At 37.1% G+C, this 18,079-nt stretch overlaps 1 protein-coding gene across 12 annotated transcripts in view; it reads right to left on the bottom strand.

Moving 5' to 3' along the window:
* Positions 1-18,079, bottom strand: part of LOC127950906 (histone-lysine N-methyltransferase 2C) — a 112,803-nt gene that overhangs the window by 56,362 nt on the left and 38,362 nt on the right. For 11 of the 12 annotated variants that reach the window (XM_052548305.1, XM_052548310.1, XM_052548307.1 and 8 more), the window contains exons 6-13: positions 11,921-12,018; positions 11,376-11,485; positions 8,067-8,229; positions 7,431-7,602; positions 5,559-5,673; positions 5,302-5,474; positions 4,910-5,193; positions 844-930 (exon numbers count right to left, since the gene is read on the bottom strand). In XM_052548305.1, coding sequence (XP_052404265.1) covers positions 844-930; positions 4,910-5,193; positions 5,302-5,474; positions 5,559-5,673; positions 7,431-7,602; positions 8,067-8,229; positions 11,376-11,485; positions 11,921-12,018 — 1,202 coding nt within the window. The remainder of the gene's footprint in view (positions 1-843; positions 931-4,909; positions 5,194-5,301; positions 5,475-5,558; positions 5,674-7,430; positions 7,603-8,066; positions 8,230-11,375; positions 11,486-11,920; positions 12,019-18,079) is intronic. The other variant, XM_052548313.1, reaches the window with a different exon arrangement.

Below are 18,079 nucleotides of genomic sequence, written 5' to 3'. Positions count from 1 at the left end.
TGATTATTTGTAAATGTAAAAAAATAATAAATACTCACATGCACTGTTTTAAGGCAGCTTCAATGCCTTTTTTGTAACTTCATGACTGAACTGATGACAAAACTACGACATAACATACATAACACTGTTGTTCTACTGAAGCTGCGTCGTTACTTCTACAGTTTTCGCACTCGTCTGAAAAGTCTCCCATTTAATGTGTTTATAAAGATGTCCAGCATCTAAATCAACAGATGTCTTTAGTAGTTGTGATTGGGGTGGACAAACCAAGCTCCGCCCCTTCCTTAATTGTGTTTAAAAAACACGTTACACTGGAAAAGGTTTTCATCTGTGTTAACGCCCTAATATATTGACTTAATGGCTCTAAAATTAGAGCAAACGGCAGTGGGGAACAAGGAAAGATTTTAAATATTGATTTTAACCAAAAAATCTTGATAATGAAAAACTTTACAAATGTATTTTGTTGGCTGTCAATATGCAACATCCATTTTTCATGACCCAATCCAAATGTATAAAATCCCATCATGTCTGTTTGTGAATATCCTGCCCCGACTGTGTCAAGTTATAGAAAAAAAAAAAGGAAGTGAATGCTGATTGAATTTTAAGATTCATGGCTATGGACTAGTTAATTGCTTGGGGAAGATGAGTGTCTTCAGCTGTTGTTGTCAAATGTTCATCAAACTGTCAGAGGAAAACTACATTTTTCAACATATTCCAAACCACTTGTTTTGAGCATCCCCTAAAACAGACATTTCCATGAAATGGTGGTTCTGGTTAAGAAAAGAGCATCTTTGAGAGCATGAACGGTGTATGTGTCACTGGAGGCAAAGAGAGTAGATGAAGTACCTGAAGTCCGCTCATTTTCCGCGCCGTGGTCTGAGGTCTCGCTGCGCTCTGGCTTGGCTAAATCGCCACTAGCATCCGCACCAATTTCTAGAGGAGGGGGGAAAAAGTCAATAGACAGTTCCCACTTGTGTTATGTAACACATACTGCTCCAAGCACTAGTGGAAATAATTACAGGACTGGAAAAACAACTCAACAGAGTAGAAAAGTGCAAGTGTGAACACAGGCACATACACAGCATGTGTGCTATCCAGAAAACATTGTGCTCAAGAGAATTCAATGCAGTACACAAGTACTGAAAGGAATCTACGCCTTTAATTAGGTGGATTCATCCAGTGTTGTCTTCTTGTTGATTTGTGGCTCTGACTACACTCTAACATGCTTTATTGTCCTCTTACTGTCTATAACGTCATTCTCTTCTGTTAAATGCATGTCTGGAACAACCAGTTTCCACCTCAAGCACTTAAATCCATTGATTTTGAGAGCCTTATCAGATAAATCACCTCATCTCTCCTCTAGGAAGAGATAACCAGCCATTAGAGAAATCACGTAATCACAGAAGACTAAATGACTATCGTCCGGCGTGGCTGACATCAGCTCAGCACTTCTGAGGTAATTAGAGGCCAGGTTTCTTCTTTCTAATCAGAAGAGCAGAGATACATCATGATTCTGATCTGGACTGGTGACTGCTATAATGGAGAGAAGATACGGGCTTGCGATAATGACTCGCGCGTCTGGTTATTCAGCACATCTTTTAATCACAGAAAGAAGCAATAATTGCTACGTATGGCCTGTTATGTCAGACGAAGTCACTTCTGGGTAATAGAAGACATTAAAAGAAAAAAAGATGGCGATGCAACCTATTCATTATCAGACATATTGAGAAAAACACATAGCTGATGTCAAAATGTAAGTGGACTCATTTAAACGGCATGCCATACTTTATATTGTTTTTGTTTGGATGCACAATATATTGGTACCATACCAGTTATCAACCAATGTTAGATTTTAGTTTCATGTTATGGTATCAGGGATTATCAGATATAATAATTTCCTCTATTTTTACATTTAGTTCACTTTTGCTCTCATGCAACACTTACTCAAACAGTGTTAAATATAATCCTCAGAATATCAATAGTTCATACTGTACATTGTAATGTTGTGATGCCTAAATTCACTTACAGCAAACCAACTGAATTTTCTTTTTTGTGTTTTATTTTTGAATTTATTAAGATGGTGATACATTAACTATATTTCAGCTAAATATTACCCTTTAGGTTACATATATTCTTCTTACAGTTTTAGTTGGATTTTTTTTTTTTTTCAGTTTTAGTGCTTCAATTTAAATTTACCTGGGCATTGTTTATCAACACTTTTTGTTTAGTTAAAGGGATAGTTCACCCAAAAATGAAGCAGCCATCCACATCACCAACTGTTTTGATTTTATTTCTATAACATATTCAGAAATTATATCCAAAACAGAATTACAATGTACTCTACAATAGTATTTATACTAGTTGTTGCTGGTCGACCGATTTTATCTGTGAAATATAAGTTATGCATTCAGGAAGACAGCACATGCATTAGTTCCTATGTTTAACCATTCTATCTGATTATTAAACAGACTTCTATCCATATTAGACAGAACTGTTAATAACAACAGTAAACAAGAGGGAGAATGTGAGCACTGTGTGTCGATATTTGAAAAATGCCAAATTGGTGATATATTGGTCGACCACTAATTTATACCAACATTTTATACATTTTTAATTCATACAAGTATGCAAGTTCTGCTGTGCAGTAGTTTCAAATGTTAACATGTAATGAGTGAGTTTCATTCAACACGTTTTTCATTAAACAGAATTCAGGAAAAATTTATTTTTGGGGAAAAATCTACCCTAAGACCCTAAATGCCCAATCCTACTATAAAGTTTGGTCTGTTGGAGTAGTGTGATGGACATCTTCTGAACTTGGCTTCACATGAAGGATCTGCACTAAGTATATTTGAAAAGGAGGTCTGGTGTTTATTTAATATCAACTGCATGCAAGTAGAGTGCATAATACATTTTCAAGGGGAAACGAGAGAGAGAGAGATACTAAAACAGCAAGGCACAACTGGTTACATTCCTCCTGATTATTACCTACAGCTGTCACAAGTCCTCATGCAGGTGCTGAGGCTGATAATGGAAACATACTGCGGTTCTAAGCCAAGCAATACACAAGAAGAGACCTGCGGAGGCACAGGCTGAAATCAGACCAGGGTTTGGGTTTCTTCTCTGTTCAACCTTTTTAACTTACAGCAACAGCATACCATGCTACACAAGCACACATGTTCAGGGCGCCCTTTGGCACCCTAAATAACCGTGAACCCAGTGTGAGATGAGGCCAGATCTGTCACCTCTGCATCTAGAGATTTGCACCAGGACACATAATGCTAAAAATGCCTGTGAGCAGCTGTTCCCCTAAAGGTTGGGGAATCGAGTTACTGACACTGTGCTGAACATTTGTACAGTGACAGCGGGGTGTTAATGCACCGCATACCCAAAGCCGGCTGAACACAAAGCCATGATGGTATATTACACATGGAGGAGATTGACAGGAATGTAAAACTTCCCGGGGATCTGCAAAGTGAGTTGGTCTTCAGTCTTCAAGTTGAAAATTGAATCGCGCCACATGGAAGATCATACGAGTTTGGAACGGCATGAGGGTGAGTAATTGATGACAGGGCAGCCATTTTTCCTCCAATAAGGAACTTTTTCAATGAATCACCAGATATTCGAAAGCACATAAGCAACACTTTCAGAGACTTTCTGCCTTCCCCAGGCAAAAAACTTTCAAAAACTTCTTTCCTCAAGAAAAGCTTAGACTAAACCAGACAGATCTGAGGCATGTGGGCCTATGGGATGCTCTGGTCTAGTCTTCCACTTCAACAACTTTTGGCCTGAAGGACTGGGGCGCTTCACAGAGAAACCTCTGTCTTCATGTTTCAAAGACTCCGGGCTGAACTCACAGCTATTGGACCACTCTGAAAGTAAGTGAACGGTAAAGACACCAAACCCACAACCAAGCTAACAAGACACTAAAATCAAATAAAGCCTTAGAAGTTTCCATTTGAAAACCACAAAAATCTGTCAGAAACCAATCCAAAAAATCTCCCTTTAAAAAAGTTGATTCATTCTAAGGCTAACGAGAGTTGTTGGGCCGTGCAAAAACAGGTATAAGAAAACAGCCAATCTGTAAATTTATATAACGCACTTTCAGGAAAAAGCTGTAACTGGGGTATTACACTTTCAAAAAGTACTAGTATGTACACTTTAGGTAATTATATGAACCTTTAAGATGCTAATATGTATCGTTTAGGACAAGCCAACTTCCAGAGCAGTTTAGTTCAAGCAAAGCCAGTGGAAAGCAAGCCTACAACCTTTAGCCAAAAAAAGCGTAGCGCTAATGCTGTGGCTTTGGGGGTACACAGTGAAAGAGAATATTTTTCAATGGAAGTCAATGAAGGAGATGCTTCAGTATGATGAATAATGTTTTATGTGAATGTTTTACACTAAACAGTACTTCTGTTGGAACCAATATGCAGATTCTTATTCTTAAAACTTTTTTTTAAAGTACTGCACATATTCTGCATGGCCATATTCTACATCCCTAATCCTAATTAAACAACTACCTCACTAACTATTAATGACCAGCAAATTAGGAATTTATAGAAGGCAAATGTCATAGTTAATGGTTTGTTAATTATGAGAATTGTACCTAAAAATAAAGTGTGACAAATTATGTTTTTTTTTATTGCTTCAGACTCGAAATCTAATGACTTGTGACTGCTTTAATAAATAAAGGTAAATTATATTATAAAGCCATTCTTCTAAAAAATTTTTTTTTACTATTATCAGTTTTATTTATTCCTGAGTTTTTTTTATTGACCAGAATAAAACCGAATCTTAAAATGACAGAATGTATACCCTCTTTCCTAAAGGTGTAAGAAAAACTCCTTAAATCCCACAAGCAATGGGTTAATTCTTCTAAGAATGATACTTCAGGCACTGAAATTATTGGTCGTACCCATCATTTGTTTTTCATCCAGTTGCTTCTCTTCACTCGGCATCTCGCTGACAGGCTGGTGAGGTTCTGCGTCTTCAACTTTGGCAGGCTCTAAATCGTTCGATGAAACTGGCTGTGCGTTTTCTTCAACGTCCACGTGTGACTGAATCTCTGTCTGGATTCCTTCTGCATCCGCACGCACAGGATCTGATTCAAAGCTGGCGTTTCTACAGACGGAGCATATGTGATCTTCTTTGGACTGTGGATGTGCGTGACCTGGATGCTCACATGCTGGGTGGAACCACCTGAAGAAAAAGAAACAGCCAGTGAGTCAACTTTTCACTGCATCCAAAACTTTCTGGATGTGTAACTGCTACTTGTATCTAAATTACAGATTTGCGATGGAAATTAACCTCTTGCATTGATGGCAAGAAAGCAGGTCTTTGTGGACATCGGGATCTACGTCGCTGGGACATGAGCAGGGAACGGTGGTGTCCTGTTGATCGCCACAGTTTTGGCACAGTAGGCTGTTGTGATGCCATTGATCACTGCTCCGGGTGCCACACTGAACACACATCCGGCAGTTCTACAAACACACAGCTACGATTAGCTATACTGCATTCAAGAAATGGGACATTATGATAACAATGCCTCTCAGAGCTGCCCATACCTTACACCTCCAGCCGTTGGTGGGGATAGAGTCCATGGCCGGCTGCAAGCAGAAAGTGTGATAGCCTTTGTCACACATATCGCACACTAGCATTTTAGTGTCTTCTCCAGGCTCCCTGAAAGATACAAGGACACAATCAATCAATTTAATGAATTCTACCAATGCAACATTTTATTTTAATGAATACATTCCTACACTGTAAAAAAATTATTGTAATTTTAATGGAAAAATATGTTGTGCTTAAAAATCTGTTCATTGGTTAATGGTAAGTTCCCTTATTATATATGTATGTATATAAATTATAAATCTAGGACATCTGGGGCCATATTTACTAACAGTTTGTGCCAGCGCAAACCACCTTTTGGCATTAAAACAGTACTGGATTTACTAAAGATGCATAGTAAAGAATTAACACTGAAAAGGCATGGAACACAGTTATTTTTGCGCCTGCAATTAATTTAATTTATTTATTTATTATGCATTTCTTGGAGTTTCCCTTTCAGACGCAAAATGTATGGGAGGAGAGTATTAAAACGAATCATGCAACATGCTTTACTAATGGTTGATCACGTCAGATTACTGGTATTTGCGCCATTTTTTAATGCCTAAAAAAAGCACGTCTTAAAGCATGCGGTAATTTGCGCTGCTCTTGGTAGATTCTGCTGGTCATTGAAATTATCTGACTGTGTCTGTCTTTAATGTGTGCATTTTTAGTAAACCACCCACAGAATTCACAGGGTCTGCGTCAACACCTCTCGTTTACTTTGAACTGTAAAGTGATGTCAAGCCAAACTGAATTATGGGTTGGTTGCATCGCGTTGGGTACTTTGCTCACTTTTCAACTTTTCAAGCACCAACGCAGGCGTCAGCCAATCAGATCACCTTATGCAAATAATCTGGTGCAGACACTAGCCAATCCTGATCACAAAACATCAGAAAACGAATGTGATTGGCTGTTGTCACTACGATGGTCGTGTCAGCACCAAGCTTCACAAACGCCCTCCATCAAGCATTGAATGTACCGTTATGGGGTTGCATTATAATTTAAATTTGCCGTTTAATAAATCTGGCCCTTAATGTAATTTTTGTAAAAAAAATTCTTACCTTTACGTCTTTTTTTTGTAAGTGAAAAACAAATAATATTTTTTTAACGATTTTTTTAAATATATATTTTGTTTTGCATAAAGCATCTTTAGGTTTGCACTTTAATCTTGTTGTAAAATCTGTGCAACAACAAAGGTATTATGACTCCCATTCTGATCATTTACAGTGAAATTCCCAGAATTCACATTTGATGGCTTTTCACATAAGTAACCGTTTTGTCTTAGTTTTTTTCTTATCAGTTATGTACATTATAGTTTGTCACGTTGTATGTCATTAAGTTAAAAGTTGCATTAATTTTGTGTTATATGTGCTACCATGATGGTGTTCAGTATTTGTGTGTATGATACTGTGTGAATCTGTTATATATTACTAGTGTGATGAGCTTTGATTCATCATGTGGCTCTTATTACCTTGTGTGTTTTTGATGGTTGTTAATGTGTATTATAAAAAAAAAAAAAAAAAAAATTTAGTACTTCAAGAGGTTGATAAAATGTTGCTACTGTATTTTTTATAGTAAAGTTCTGGAAACCACAGCTGCAGTTTTTAACTCTGAATGTTACCTCACAGATTTTTATATACATTTAATTTGTCTAATTAGTGACTTTAAATTAAACCCACATGAGATGTGAGCAAGTGTCTGTTTATTCCACAGAAATTCCTCAAAGGATGCATGAGCAAAATAAAGATGAGCTTTCGAGGAATGAGTAAGAGTGCAGACACGCCGTATAGACTGGGAAGAATAAAAGGCAAAGCTTGGCTGCAACTCACTTGCATGTCTGACAGACTTTGCACTCAGGGCACTGCCAGCCTGCCCGCTTCAGAGGAGTGACGCTGATGTCCAGACACATGCCATGGTAGTGCAACCCACAGCTGGTGCAAAAAAGCTGGTCCAGGAGATCCCCGGGGCTGTCGCACAATATACAGTTCGCCTCTTCTTCAACTGAGAGAAAGAAAGATGAGCAGAAAATCAATGTGCACCTCATTTCCCATTTAAATCTATGGTCCTAGTGTACTTGTGAACTATTAGTGCACATTATTCCCACTTTACATCACCTAATCCCATTTACAATTACTTTTATAATTTAATTAAATAACTAATTATACTAATCAACCAATTAAATAACAATTATTGATATGACAGAAAAAACTAATAATATTGCCAGAAAACGAATAAGTACTGTGTACTTTATGTATATGTACTTAAAAAAAAAGTATTTTCAATGTCTCTTTCGAACTCTCCAATGACAGTGTATGAAACTGAGTTGGGATGAATTGTTTTTGTGGCTGAGTATTAATCAATGCTCTTTTTAAACAGGGGTATGGAGACTGACAATTTTTTTTGCACATCAAGGTCTCGCTTTGAAAGAGTGCATAAAAAGACCAAAAAATAAAGCCGGTTCTCACATTTGCTGACGGCCAGCTCAACGTGCTCTGTGCACAGGACAGAGCGCCTCCTGAAGTCCTGAAAGGTGCCAGCGGCCCCCGCGCAGGGGTAATGGTACGAGCGATCACACCCCTCCTCACAGCACTTGATGGATGCTCCAAGGCGCTTACAATATGCACAATGCTATAAAAGAAAAGAGTCACAACACAACTGATCAGACACTGACAAAGCAGACTCCAGTTTTGATGTTTAAACATGTTAAAAGAGGGCCATCAATTATTTTAAACACAGTCTATAGTCCTTAACTGAAACCTCACATGCATTAACTGCTCGTCACATAATTAACATTAAAGCTGGCAACTAATATTAAACCAAACAAATCTATACAATGAGACATGAATTCTGACAGTGTAATGACTGTGGTCAAACTAACAGCTAGGGAGAGCTGTGACATAAACCACAATGATGACAGACTGACGGATGTGTAATTATCCCATCATGCCTGTAATCTCCCACAAACCACAGACAAGAGGGCCAATTCACGAAACAGTTGTGCGCAGTATCTCAGCACCGTGCATTGACATGAAGTCATCGTCATCTAGATGTGCACCAAGTCAAGTGCACTTTCTGCATATGAACGAGCAGATTCAGGTGTGTGAATGAGAGTGATTCAGTCACAGTAAAGTACAACAGATTACAGTAATCTGCTGCATTCTCCATACAAATGTTCTCAGAACTGGGAATTGTGCTGTGCATCACTAATTTGGGTCTTTATGGAGGCCATTATACAGATTTGAATAATTCCTTTAGTGAACTGGGAGATAAACCAACTCGGACAGAACCAACAAACAATAAATGTTTTCAGCAATTCATCTCTAGTCCATACTTACCAAACTTTTATCACATGTAAATCTTATTATACTTCAAAGTAAATGTACATTTTCATTTTATTTCAACTATCCCTTACTTCATACTTGTCAACAGTCATGTTCTCATCGTTGTTTTATTTTTACCACACTTTTCATTATACTTGTCAAACCCGCAGCAATAGTGTCGTCATAATTCTGGTAATTCTGATATTATACCTCGACAAAATATCAATATTTAATCCAACGGGAAAACATTTGCCACAAAATTAAGGTCATTACATTTAAATAGTATCATGGTTACTTTACTTTTTACCATTTTAAGGTATTTTCTTGACAACTGATATTCTGCTGCCTCAAATTCTTCATACCTTGTAGCTTTTAGCGGGATTATTATTATTAGCGTTGTTATTTTTTACTTACTGAAAAACGTAAAAAAAAAAAATACAATAAAATATAAAAATAAGATGAAAACTTAAATTTAAATGAGACATGCTAACTTAAACAAACATGTTGAGGATGAAGTACTTAAATCACGAAAACTACAAATAGAAATAAAATAATAATAAAGCAAAACAGAAATGTCCACAAAAACAAAATGTTGATTGGACTGTGAAAATACAATTTTACTGGTGCATACTGTGTTCCCAAACGCATATGCAGAGATAGAGTTCACTGTATTTACTGTTAACAGAGCTGTTCTGAAAACACTGGATCTTGATCTGGTTGCATGTGAGAAGACTCCACTCTGAAGCACAGTAAACTATAATGCACACACACTGCAGTGTGAGTCACCTTGATGTCGGAAAGAAAAGAGATGGAGAAAGCGCAGCTGGGAATGCTGTATCAGTACAATGAGTACTGAAACAGTTCTGAAAACTCAGAATCAAAAAAGCAACATTTGTGCCAACACGACTCCGAATACTCACTTAAACCCTCATCAAGAACCTGCATCAGCCCACAGCCATTAACAACCACTGCCAAAAACCAGCAGCTGGAGCATGCAAGACACACAAGAACTGTGAAAACCACTGTCACTGGCCTCACTGCGAATTACATCATCCTTCAAACCTGTGCTACTAGACAGACGATTCCTAATAAATATCCAGGGACAGCAAAAGCGTGCAATTCTTCACGCATCTCAGCTCTACAGTGGCATATCATTAACTGAGTAACAAAGACATGACAGGCGATTTCCTGGGTCAGGTGATCTAATTGTACTCTTCCCTAATGTTAGGTTCCATTTGGCATAAAGTATAACTGCAACCCATAACAGCTTCCTGAAAACACGCAAGTATTTCCCTCAGCACTAGGCCAGTGTTCCCTTTTTCTATTCGAATCGATCTGCGTCTCTGTCCATCGTCATGCTTAATGAGCTGCTCAGAAACCAGAGGAGTCCAGTCCGTGAGACGAGTCCAGATGTGACACTCCGTCAGCCCTCATGTTTACAGCTGCTCTCCGCATCTTGTTAACTGTGAATTTTGTTTCGCACCTACAGCAAATGGATTGCGTTAAGCGTGCGGTCAAATGGAGTGCTGCGTGATTTGTGCACATCCATCTAAGAGCCATTCCACTCAATCTGACTCAACTCACACACGTATTTCTTTAGCCCTGAAATAGCATTTACTATTAAATGATGCATTGCTGTTAATTCACGAGATCAAATGGCAGAGCGCCATTTAGGAATGTGATTGGAGAGGGTCGCTGCATGGGGGGCGTTAAGTGATGAAGCCGATGACGCCGCAGCCCCTTTGAGTGCCGTGACCTTTTCTATTTGACAGCTGATCAGCTACGACCTTTAGCAGTCAGTTCGATTCCCCTCCAGCTCTGGCCTTTCACAGAAACAGCAGCATGGCAAACCAGTCAGCAGGTTTATGAAGAGCCCCACAACCTTATCAGGTGCCATTAGACAAGATGTAATTAAAAATTAGGCCTGCGCAGGAATACAGTATACATGGAAATATATGTACATTGTAAAAAACTAAAATAAGGTAAAATGTATTTCATTTGTTAAAAGACATTTAACCTGTCGCTATCTTCCTTACCTCATATGTAGCATATAAAAATCATTTCATTTTTTGTTTCTCTTCTTCATTGGGTGTGTATTTGTATAAGATGCTCTGCTTTTGTTTTTAGGTTGACTTTTAATATTCCGTCAAAGCTCTACAGTTGAAAAATAGCCTTTAAATCTTAAAAACAGTTTCAGGAAAGACAGCTGCCGTGAATAAAATTAAAATACACACATTATGGTCAATCAGCAAAAAGGAAAAGATAGAAAAAAGAGCACTTTGATGCAGCCATTGAGAGAGCTGAGCATTTTAACCCTCATTTGCATAACCTTTCAAGTACTTCAGTGAGGTGATGTAATATTTGCATAAAGTTTACAGTCATTACTTTATTCACGGGTCTGCACATGCTTAAGCTAAGATGAACGTCAGCTAAACCAGAGATATCCCAGCATACCTCTGTGCTCCCTGAGTGGATGGCTTTGTCCACGTTTAGCAGTGATTGATCCTCCGCTGGACACACAAAATTCGACCACAACGCGCAGCTCTGATGAGCCCAGCACTGACCTGCAAACACAAGAAAGGGGAACGGGATCAGAAGATGGCACGGGATCTTTACAGGAAAATTTCATCATTTCAACTGTTACTGGCAGAACAGCCATTCAAGTTCATTTTACAGGACTAACAATTTCAGTTCCTCACCTCAAGTAAGTGATGTGTCTGACTACACTGTCTAGTTTCAGGCTGTGTTTTTAACTTCTTTAAATCATCCTCTGTACAATCCGTGGAAAAAGTCATTTGGACATATTAAAATGGACTTCAACAGCTTGATATGAGAGAGCAAATATGTGGTTTCTTAATAGAAATTGCACTTTCTTATTTCATATCTGTCTTTCTGCTATTACTTAAAAGAAACACTGTAAATTACAGTCTAGACTCCATCTTTTCTGCAGTTGGCTTTCCTCTGCCTGTGCCTCAGTGAAGTTTGCAACGAGTTTTTACCCGACTCATCAAAGAGTGTCCGGACGTCAATGTCGTCTGGCAGACCGACGTGGCGGAGCTCGTCCAAGAATCTGCCTCCTCCTTCCTCGGCCTCGACACTGCAGGACAGAGACAGACTGATTACAGGTCATCCAGATTCGTTTCACACCACATCCTAACCAAGATTATCTGTGTGACTGACCAGTGTTTTTTTGTGATTGTTGCGGGCAAAAATCCTTGATTTTGCGGCACGTTTTCTTAAAAAATGCGATCGAATATGCGGGAAATTTTTGCAATTTTATGCGATGAAATTGCGTGAACTTGCAAAAACTGCGGTTTAATGAAAAAGAGAAAAAAAGGTGATTCCCCCGACACCTTTTTCTCACTAGGCTACAACCTTAATGTAGTGAGTAATTTCTTATTACTTCCTATGATAAGCGAGCATACTAAATCACAGAATATTTAAGTTGCAATCTCTTACTGCAACGTAAATTTTTTTACATACTACTTATATAATTACTACTGTAAGTTTTTGGTACTGTTCTGTAACAAAAAAGTGCAATCTTACAACTGTAAAGTTGCATCAACTTCTGAAAGAAACTACAACAGTGTTAGTAGCCTAGTGAGAAGGGGGTGTTGGGGGAATCACCTCTTTTTCTCTATTTCACCAAACCGCAGTTTTTTGCAAGTTCTCGCAATATAATTTGGCTCTACTGTCATGTAACAAATCGTGAAACTGCTTCGCGCGTTCTTTTGCGCTTATTTTTGTTAGCAAATAAGAATGATTTGCGCGCTTCAAGTTTCACCCTGGTTTCACCGCGGGGTTTGCAGATGATGTTCACGTCACGTAATTACGTCACTTCATAAGGTTCCCATGGAAATAGGGGAAAATGGCGCTTTACTTGTGTGAAGTAGACGCAACATTTTTCAACTTTCTGCGAATATATATGTGAGTTTATGAAATCACGCTAGCTCCGCATATTTTGCTTTCTGAAATCGACAATTTATGCGGCAAAAGAGCGGCGTATTTGAAAAAATGCGACCCCGCATAAATATGCGGCCTTTGGCTGATTATGCATTAAATCAGGTGATCGCATAATCGCGTTTTTCTGGAGGGACTGATTATCCTTAGATATCATTTGTAATCCAAACTGATTTTATTTCCCATCAAACGGTTACAATTTACAACATTGGTGGCAACAAAAACAGCAGACGGGATGAATTAAAATAAAAATTTACAAATGAAAATTGACTGACAGTAGGTGGCGCTTTTGGACAAGCAGAAATAAAGCAGTTATCATGGTTACCCTTTTAAACACAGCTGCACTATTTTATAAAAATTACATTAAATAAAATGTATGCATTTAGCAGATGCTTTTATCCAAAGCGACTTATAGTGCATTCAGGATAACATTTTTTACCTAACATGTGTTACCTGGGAATCAACCTACAACTTTGCACTGCTAACGCAATGCTCTACCACTTGAGCCACAGGAACACTATTATTAGGCCTTATATGGAGATAACATGAGAAAAAAGTGTCAATGAAACCTTTCTGAGGTAAGTCAGTTCATTCATAATGTTCCCCCTCTAAACCGGTAAATACAAAGGGACATTTCCCTGAGCCCTAATCAAGTGACACTAAGAAAACTCATTTATCTCTATCCCACTTCACTTCCTGTCAGCTCTCATTTTTTTTATCATAATAAAGGCAAAAATGCAAATCAAAATTAATAGAAAATCTTTAAAATTACTAGATTTCAACTAGTTGACTATTATTTCCAATGTTAACTAGCAGCTGCAGTTCCATTTAGTCAACTAGACAACTCCCTATTAAAACATCGTTTTTGCATTTACATTTAGTGACCTTTGAGGGGGTCATAACATAAGAAATCAAATTTTCCTATCTTTTGGCAGTATAAAAAAAGTGTTTATGAAAATTAGCTCCCAAAGTGATCCTTGTTTGGATGTTGTGGGATCTATGCTGTCATATGAGCAAACACATTTGCATATGACCAGAGCAAGACATAAATGTCAAAAAACCGGTATACATTATCACAGCATAGGCTCCACCCACTTGTATTGCATTAAAACCTAAACAGTCTCCATTATCAACTATGTTAATGAATGACACAGACACGCGGATTCATTACTACACATATACTGAAGAGCATGTGACGCTCGCGGTGATTTCAGCGTCTGCCGTCTCACTAAATGAGGAAGAAAACATGTAAACAACATCTCCAGAACTGCTCTGAGAGAGCCTTCATGATCATTTGACAGTTTGATTTGGGTAAAACTAGTGTCATATCACATACACAGAACTGTAAAGGTATTCACGGCAGCCCGTCAAAATAAAAGTCTGGCTTGATTTGAAGTCTATTTTTTGTAGAATACATAGCCTACTACTACTAAAATGAAAAAAAAAAAAAAAACATAATTTTTTAAGGAATAATCAAACAACATTTCTTCCATGTTTTTAATAGTAAATCCCCTTTGTTCGCCAAAAAAATTAAGTTAGCTTATTTTCAATAATTAAAAGATAAATGAAAATAATGTTTTATGCCTTGATTTGATGACAAGAAAAATTTAAATGCACAACACATAATTTCTGATGAAAAAACATCAGAAGGCTACTTTAAGGGGGAAAAAAGGGGTGGGGGGATAAGTTGTTTTATGCATTCAAATAAATATAGACTTCCTAAAACACAGAATTTGGTAAAAAAAAAAAAAAAAAGGTTTCATATTCATAAAAATTTCATAGGGCCCTAAACATGTAACTGTTGTTAAAATTTTATTAAATTGATGTGAAAAAAGTTTCATGGTTTTAATTAATTAGACATGCTTTTTGATTAATAAACTTTCATTTAAATATTAAAAAGGAGTGAAAAAAATTGTTAAAATAAAATAAAAAACTGAATCCAGAAAAAAAAAAAAACGAATTTGGGAAAAAAATAACTGGAATTTAGGAAGAAATTAAACTGATTTCATAGGATACCAACTTGTGGAAACTGGGCATCCAATGTTTCCTTTAACAGGCAGAAACCCGTTTACACCAGACATGAGCACTGCGTCGCATCACGTCGAAACCATTACCATCACTGACAGTGTCTATACTAGATCCAGTATACAATTTATGATGCATTTCATGCACTTGAACTACTCCCGACAACAGGACAAATGGAAGCGTAAACCAACATCCGTTTTAAACAGCATGTTAGCATCTGTTCAGCATTTTATGAGAGTCTTTTATGACAGATTGTCTTGTAAATGAAGCAAAGTGTAATGGAGAGTTTGCAAAGAAACTTTTGTTGAAAGATGTAGCAGCCAACTCTATTGTATCTGAGAGCAGCTACATCACAAAGCACAAGTAAACAATTTCTTAATAATTTGCCTTTAGATGACGGGTTTTATATGAATAATGTTTTCAAAACACTTGCTCACATGCAATAATGAGGGGGTGTTAATACTGCTACACATGTAATTGTGTTAGCCATTCAGAACTGTGGCTGTTTTATTGACAAGCCTAAAGTGAGACACCCCCTGAAATGGAACATCTCAGACAACAGGTCAGAATAAGAGTTGATTTTTTTTTTTTTGTGCAAATTACCCTTTAATATACAGGTACGTCGATTTAAATTTTACTGTGGGCGGAGCTATTCAGCATGATGTATCTAAAATAGAAACCAATAAGGCATCAATGTTTTATTTTTCTGTGCTTTTCGCAGTCCAACTAGTTTGGACAAAAACTAGGTTTGTGCTTTTTTTATGTAACGATTGGATAGGACATGTTTTTAGGAGAGGATGTCAAAATTAACAACCTAAGATATTTTCTATATCCAATTTAACGAAAAGATTAACCATCATATCAAAAGCAATAATGGACTGTTTCTGTAATAATAATATCAGTGCGGCCACACTGCCACATAAAACAAGTAACACTGAGATGAGATTTCCCAAAATATGTTTCCTTTGAATGTAGAACATTTAGAGAACCTTTCAATGGTCTGGCAACAGCTTATTCACAAAATATGGCACAGTGTCAGTCTGCCAGATATCAAATTAGATCACCCAACTGCATCCAAGTCCAATTAATCCCTAAACAAACGGTCTCTGGCTACTCTGCCTTTAAAGATCTGCTACTAATAATGGAATAAGGAGCAGAAAAAGAATGGTCATTGGTCTCTGCATTAGCTTTCATTAATTCATATACAAATATTACAAATTCCATTCACACCTAAAAAATATTTGGCCATATCAAGTAACAGTCACCTGGCTTATATGCAAACATATAAAATATATTCTAACTGAAATAATAATAAATAAAAAAAACTCATTTTATTTCAGTAAGTTTCCAAGGCAAATTGTATAATTTTTCTATTTAACTTGGTGTCCTAAAATAAATTACTAAAACTGTAATAAAAATGTAGAAACACTATAGACATATTTAAAAATAACAAAAACTAATACAAATTACAAAAACACAACAAAATGACTAAAACTAAAATTAACAAGAAACCTGAATATATATATAGTACAGATCCAAATTTACTTTCTATAAAATAATTTATTACAATTCTTAATAGTTCCCTACTTCCCAAAAATAAATAAAATACCTGAATACATTTATTGTAACATGCAAATAAATGTTAAAGAGCCACACAGATGGGAAATCAAAAATTACCTGTATTACAGTGTATGATGTAGCTGTCCATCAGTGTAAACAATGTGCAAATAATTAAACCAAAAAGTACACAATTTATAAAGTTATTGGCTTCTAAAGTAAGGAGTCGACTCTGAATCGCTGAAACGAGTCGTTATAGATTTCTAATCTTTTGCCCATCTCTATGTACGTCACTAGAACACTTTGCATAATAATCTCCGCCTACCGTCTTGAGAGAAACGAACTCTGCCCTGCCCCCCCCCCCCCCCCCACACAGACACAGACGCTCTGGTTGGTGTGAGAGCATCATGTCGAGGAGACAGTGTGTTTTTAATTGTAAAGGCAAGTTTGTTTTATTTTCACTGCCAAAGAATGAAGATCAGAAGAACCAATGGCTTAAATTCATTTTTACCACAATACCAGAGCAGTACAACAAATCCCTTTTGTTGTGTTCACATTTCACTGATGACTGCTTTTCTAATCTCAGTGAGTACAGCGGGATTTTCAAAGCGTTTGGCCATAAAAGAGGGTTCATTCCCAACTTTATTTAGAACAACGAGCATCTCCGAATCACAACGCGAAGTATGATTATGAAGTTATGTGTCTGTTTTCTCCCGAGCGTCTTATCAGTATGTGTGCTGTCTGCAGCCTTTGTCTGCGCTGATCGTCATTTACAAACACGTCATTTAAATGAAGTGTAACAAGTGCTGCTAACAGATATTCTGTGATAAAGTAAACCATATGAAAACAACGCGATGTCAGTTTTTCACGTCACCCTTCGTTATATCTAATGTGACCACGCCCCCACGCTCAACGCTCTATTCAGATTCAAACTGAAGCACACGGCTTGAATACACCCACACAGAAGAAAAAGCAGCGAGACTGTTCAAGTTTTTTATTTTACTGTTTGCTTCGCGATGAGAGGAATAAGACATAATTCACCCCAAAAAGATGCTAACGCATTGTTTACCGTGAAGTTGTGTGCGGAACAACCAATCAAAACTGACTATGTTAGTTGACCAATCAGAACACAGTATGCTACCGAAAAGTGGGGTTTAAGGAAACTGAATCTTTTGAACAGCTTTGCGCGAACCGTTTGGGGATCTCTGAGAATTGAGGTAATTTTAAAATGATATTTTGACAAAATGACAATGTTTTTTAACCTTGGATGGATTTAAACCTAATGTACAGGACTTATAAACAGTGATAGGAAGCTTAGACTTTTCATCTTACTGACTCTTTAATTGTCAATTTTTTGTAATGCTATTAAAAGATTATTGATCTATAAATTATCTTTATATTGTGCATGTCTATAAATTCATCTACATTTAGGCTTTTAACTAATTAGAATGATACACGAAAGTGTGGTTGATTGAATCTTAATTAATAAGTTCATATCATGTATTTAATTCAATTAAAAGGTTTCCTAGCTCTAATTTTCTATAGAGCACATACAGACTGGTTAGAGTGAGATGAATGTGTACATGCTGTCTAACTGCTGGCCCTCTATCATGAGC

Source organism: Carassius gibelio, chromosome B2 (genome assembly GCF_023724105.1).
Source record: "Carassius gibelio isolate Cgi1373 ecotype wild population from Czech Republic chromosome B2, carGib1.2-hapl.c, whole genome shotgun sequence".
In the NCBI taxonomy this organism is placed as follows: Eukaryota; Metazoa; Chordata; class Actinopteri; order Cypriniformes; family Cyprinidae; genus Carassius; species Carassius gibelio.
The sequence above is the reverse complement of the archived record's forward strand: the minus strand, read 5'-3'. Positions and strand labels throughout refer to the sequence as shown.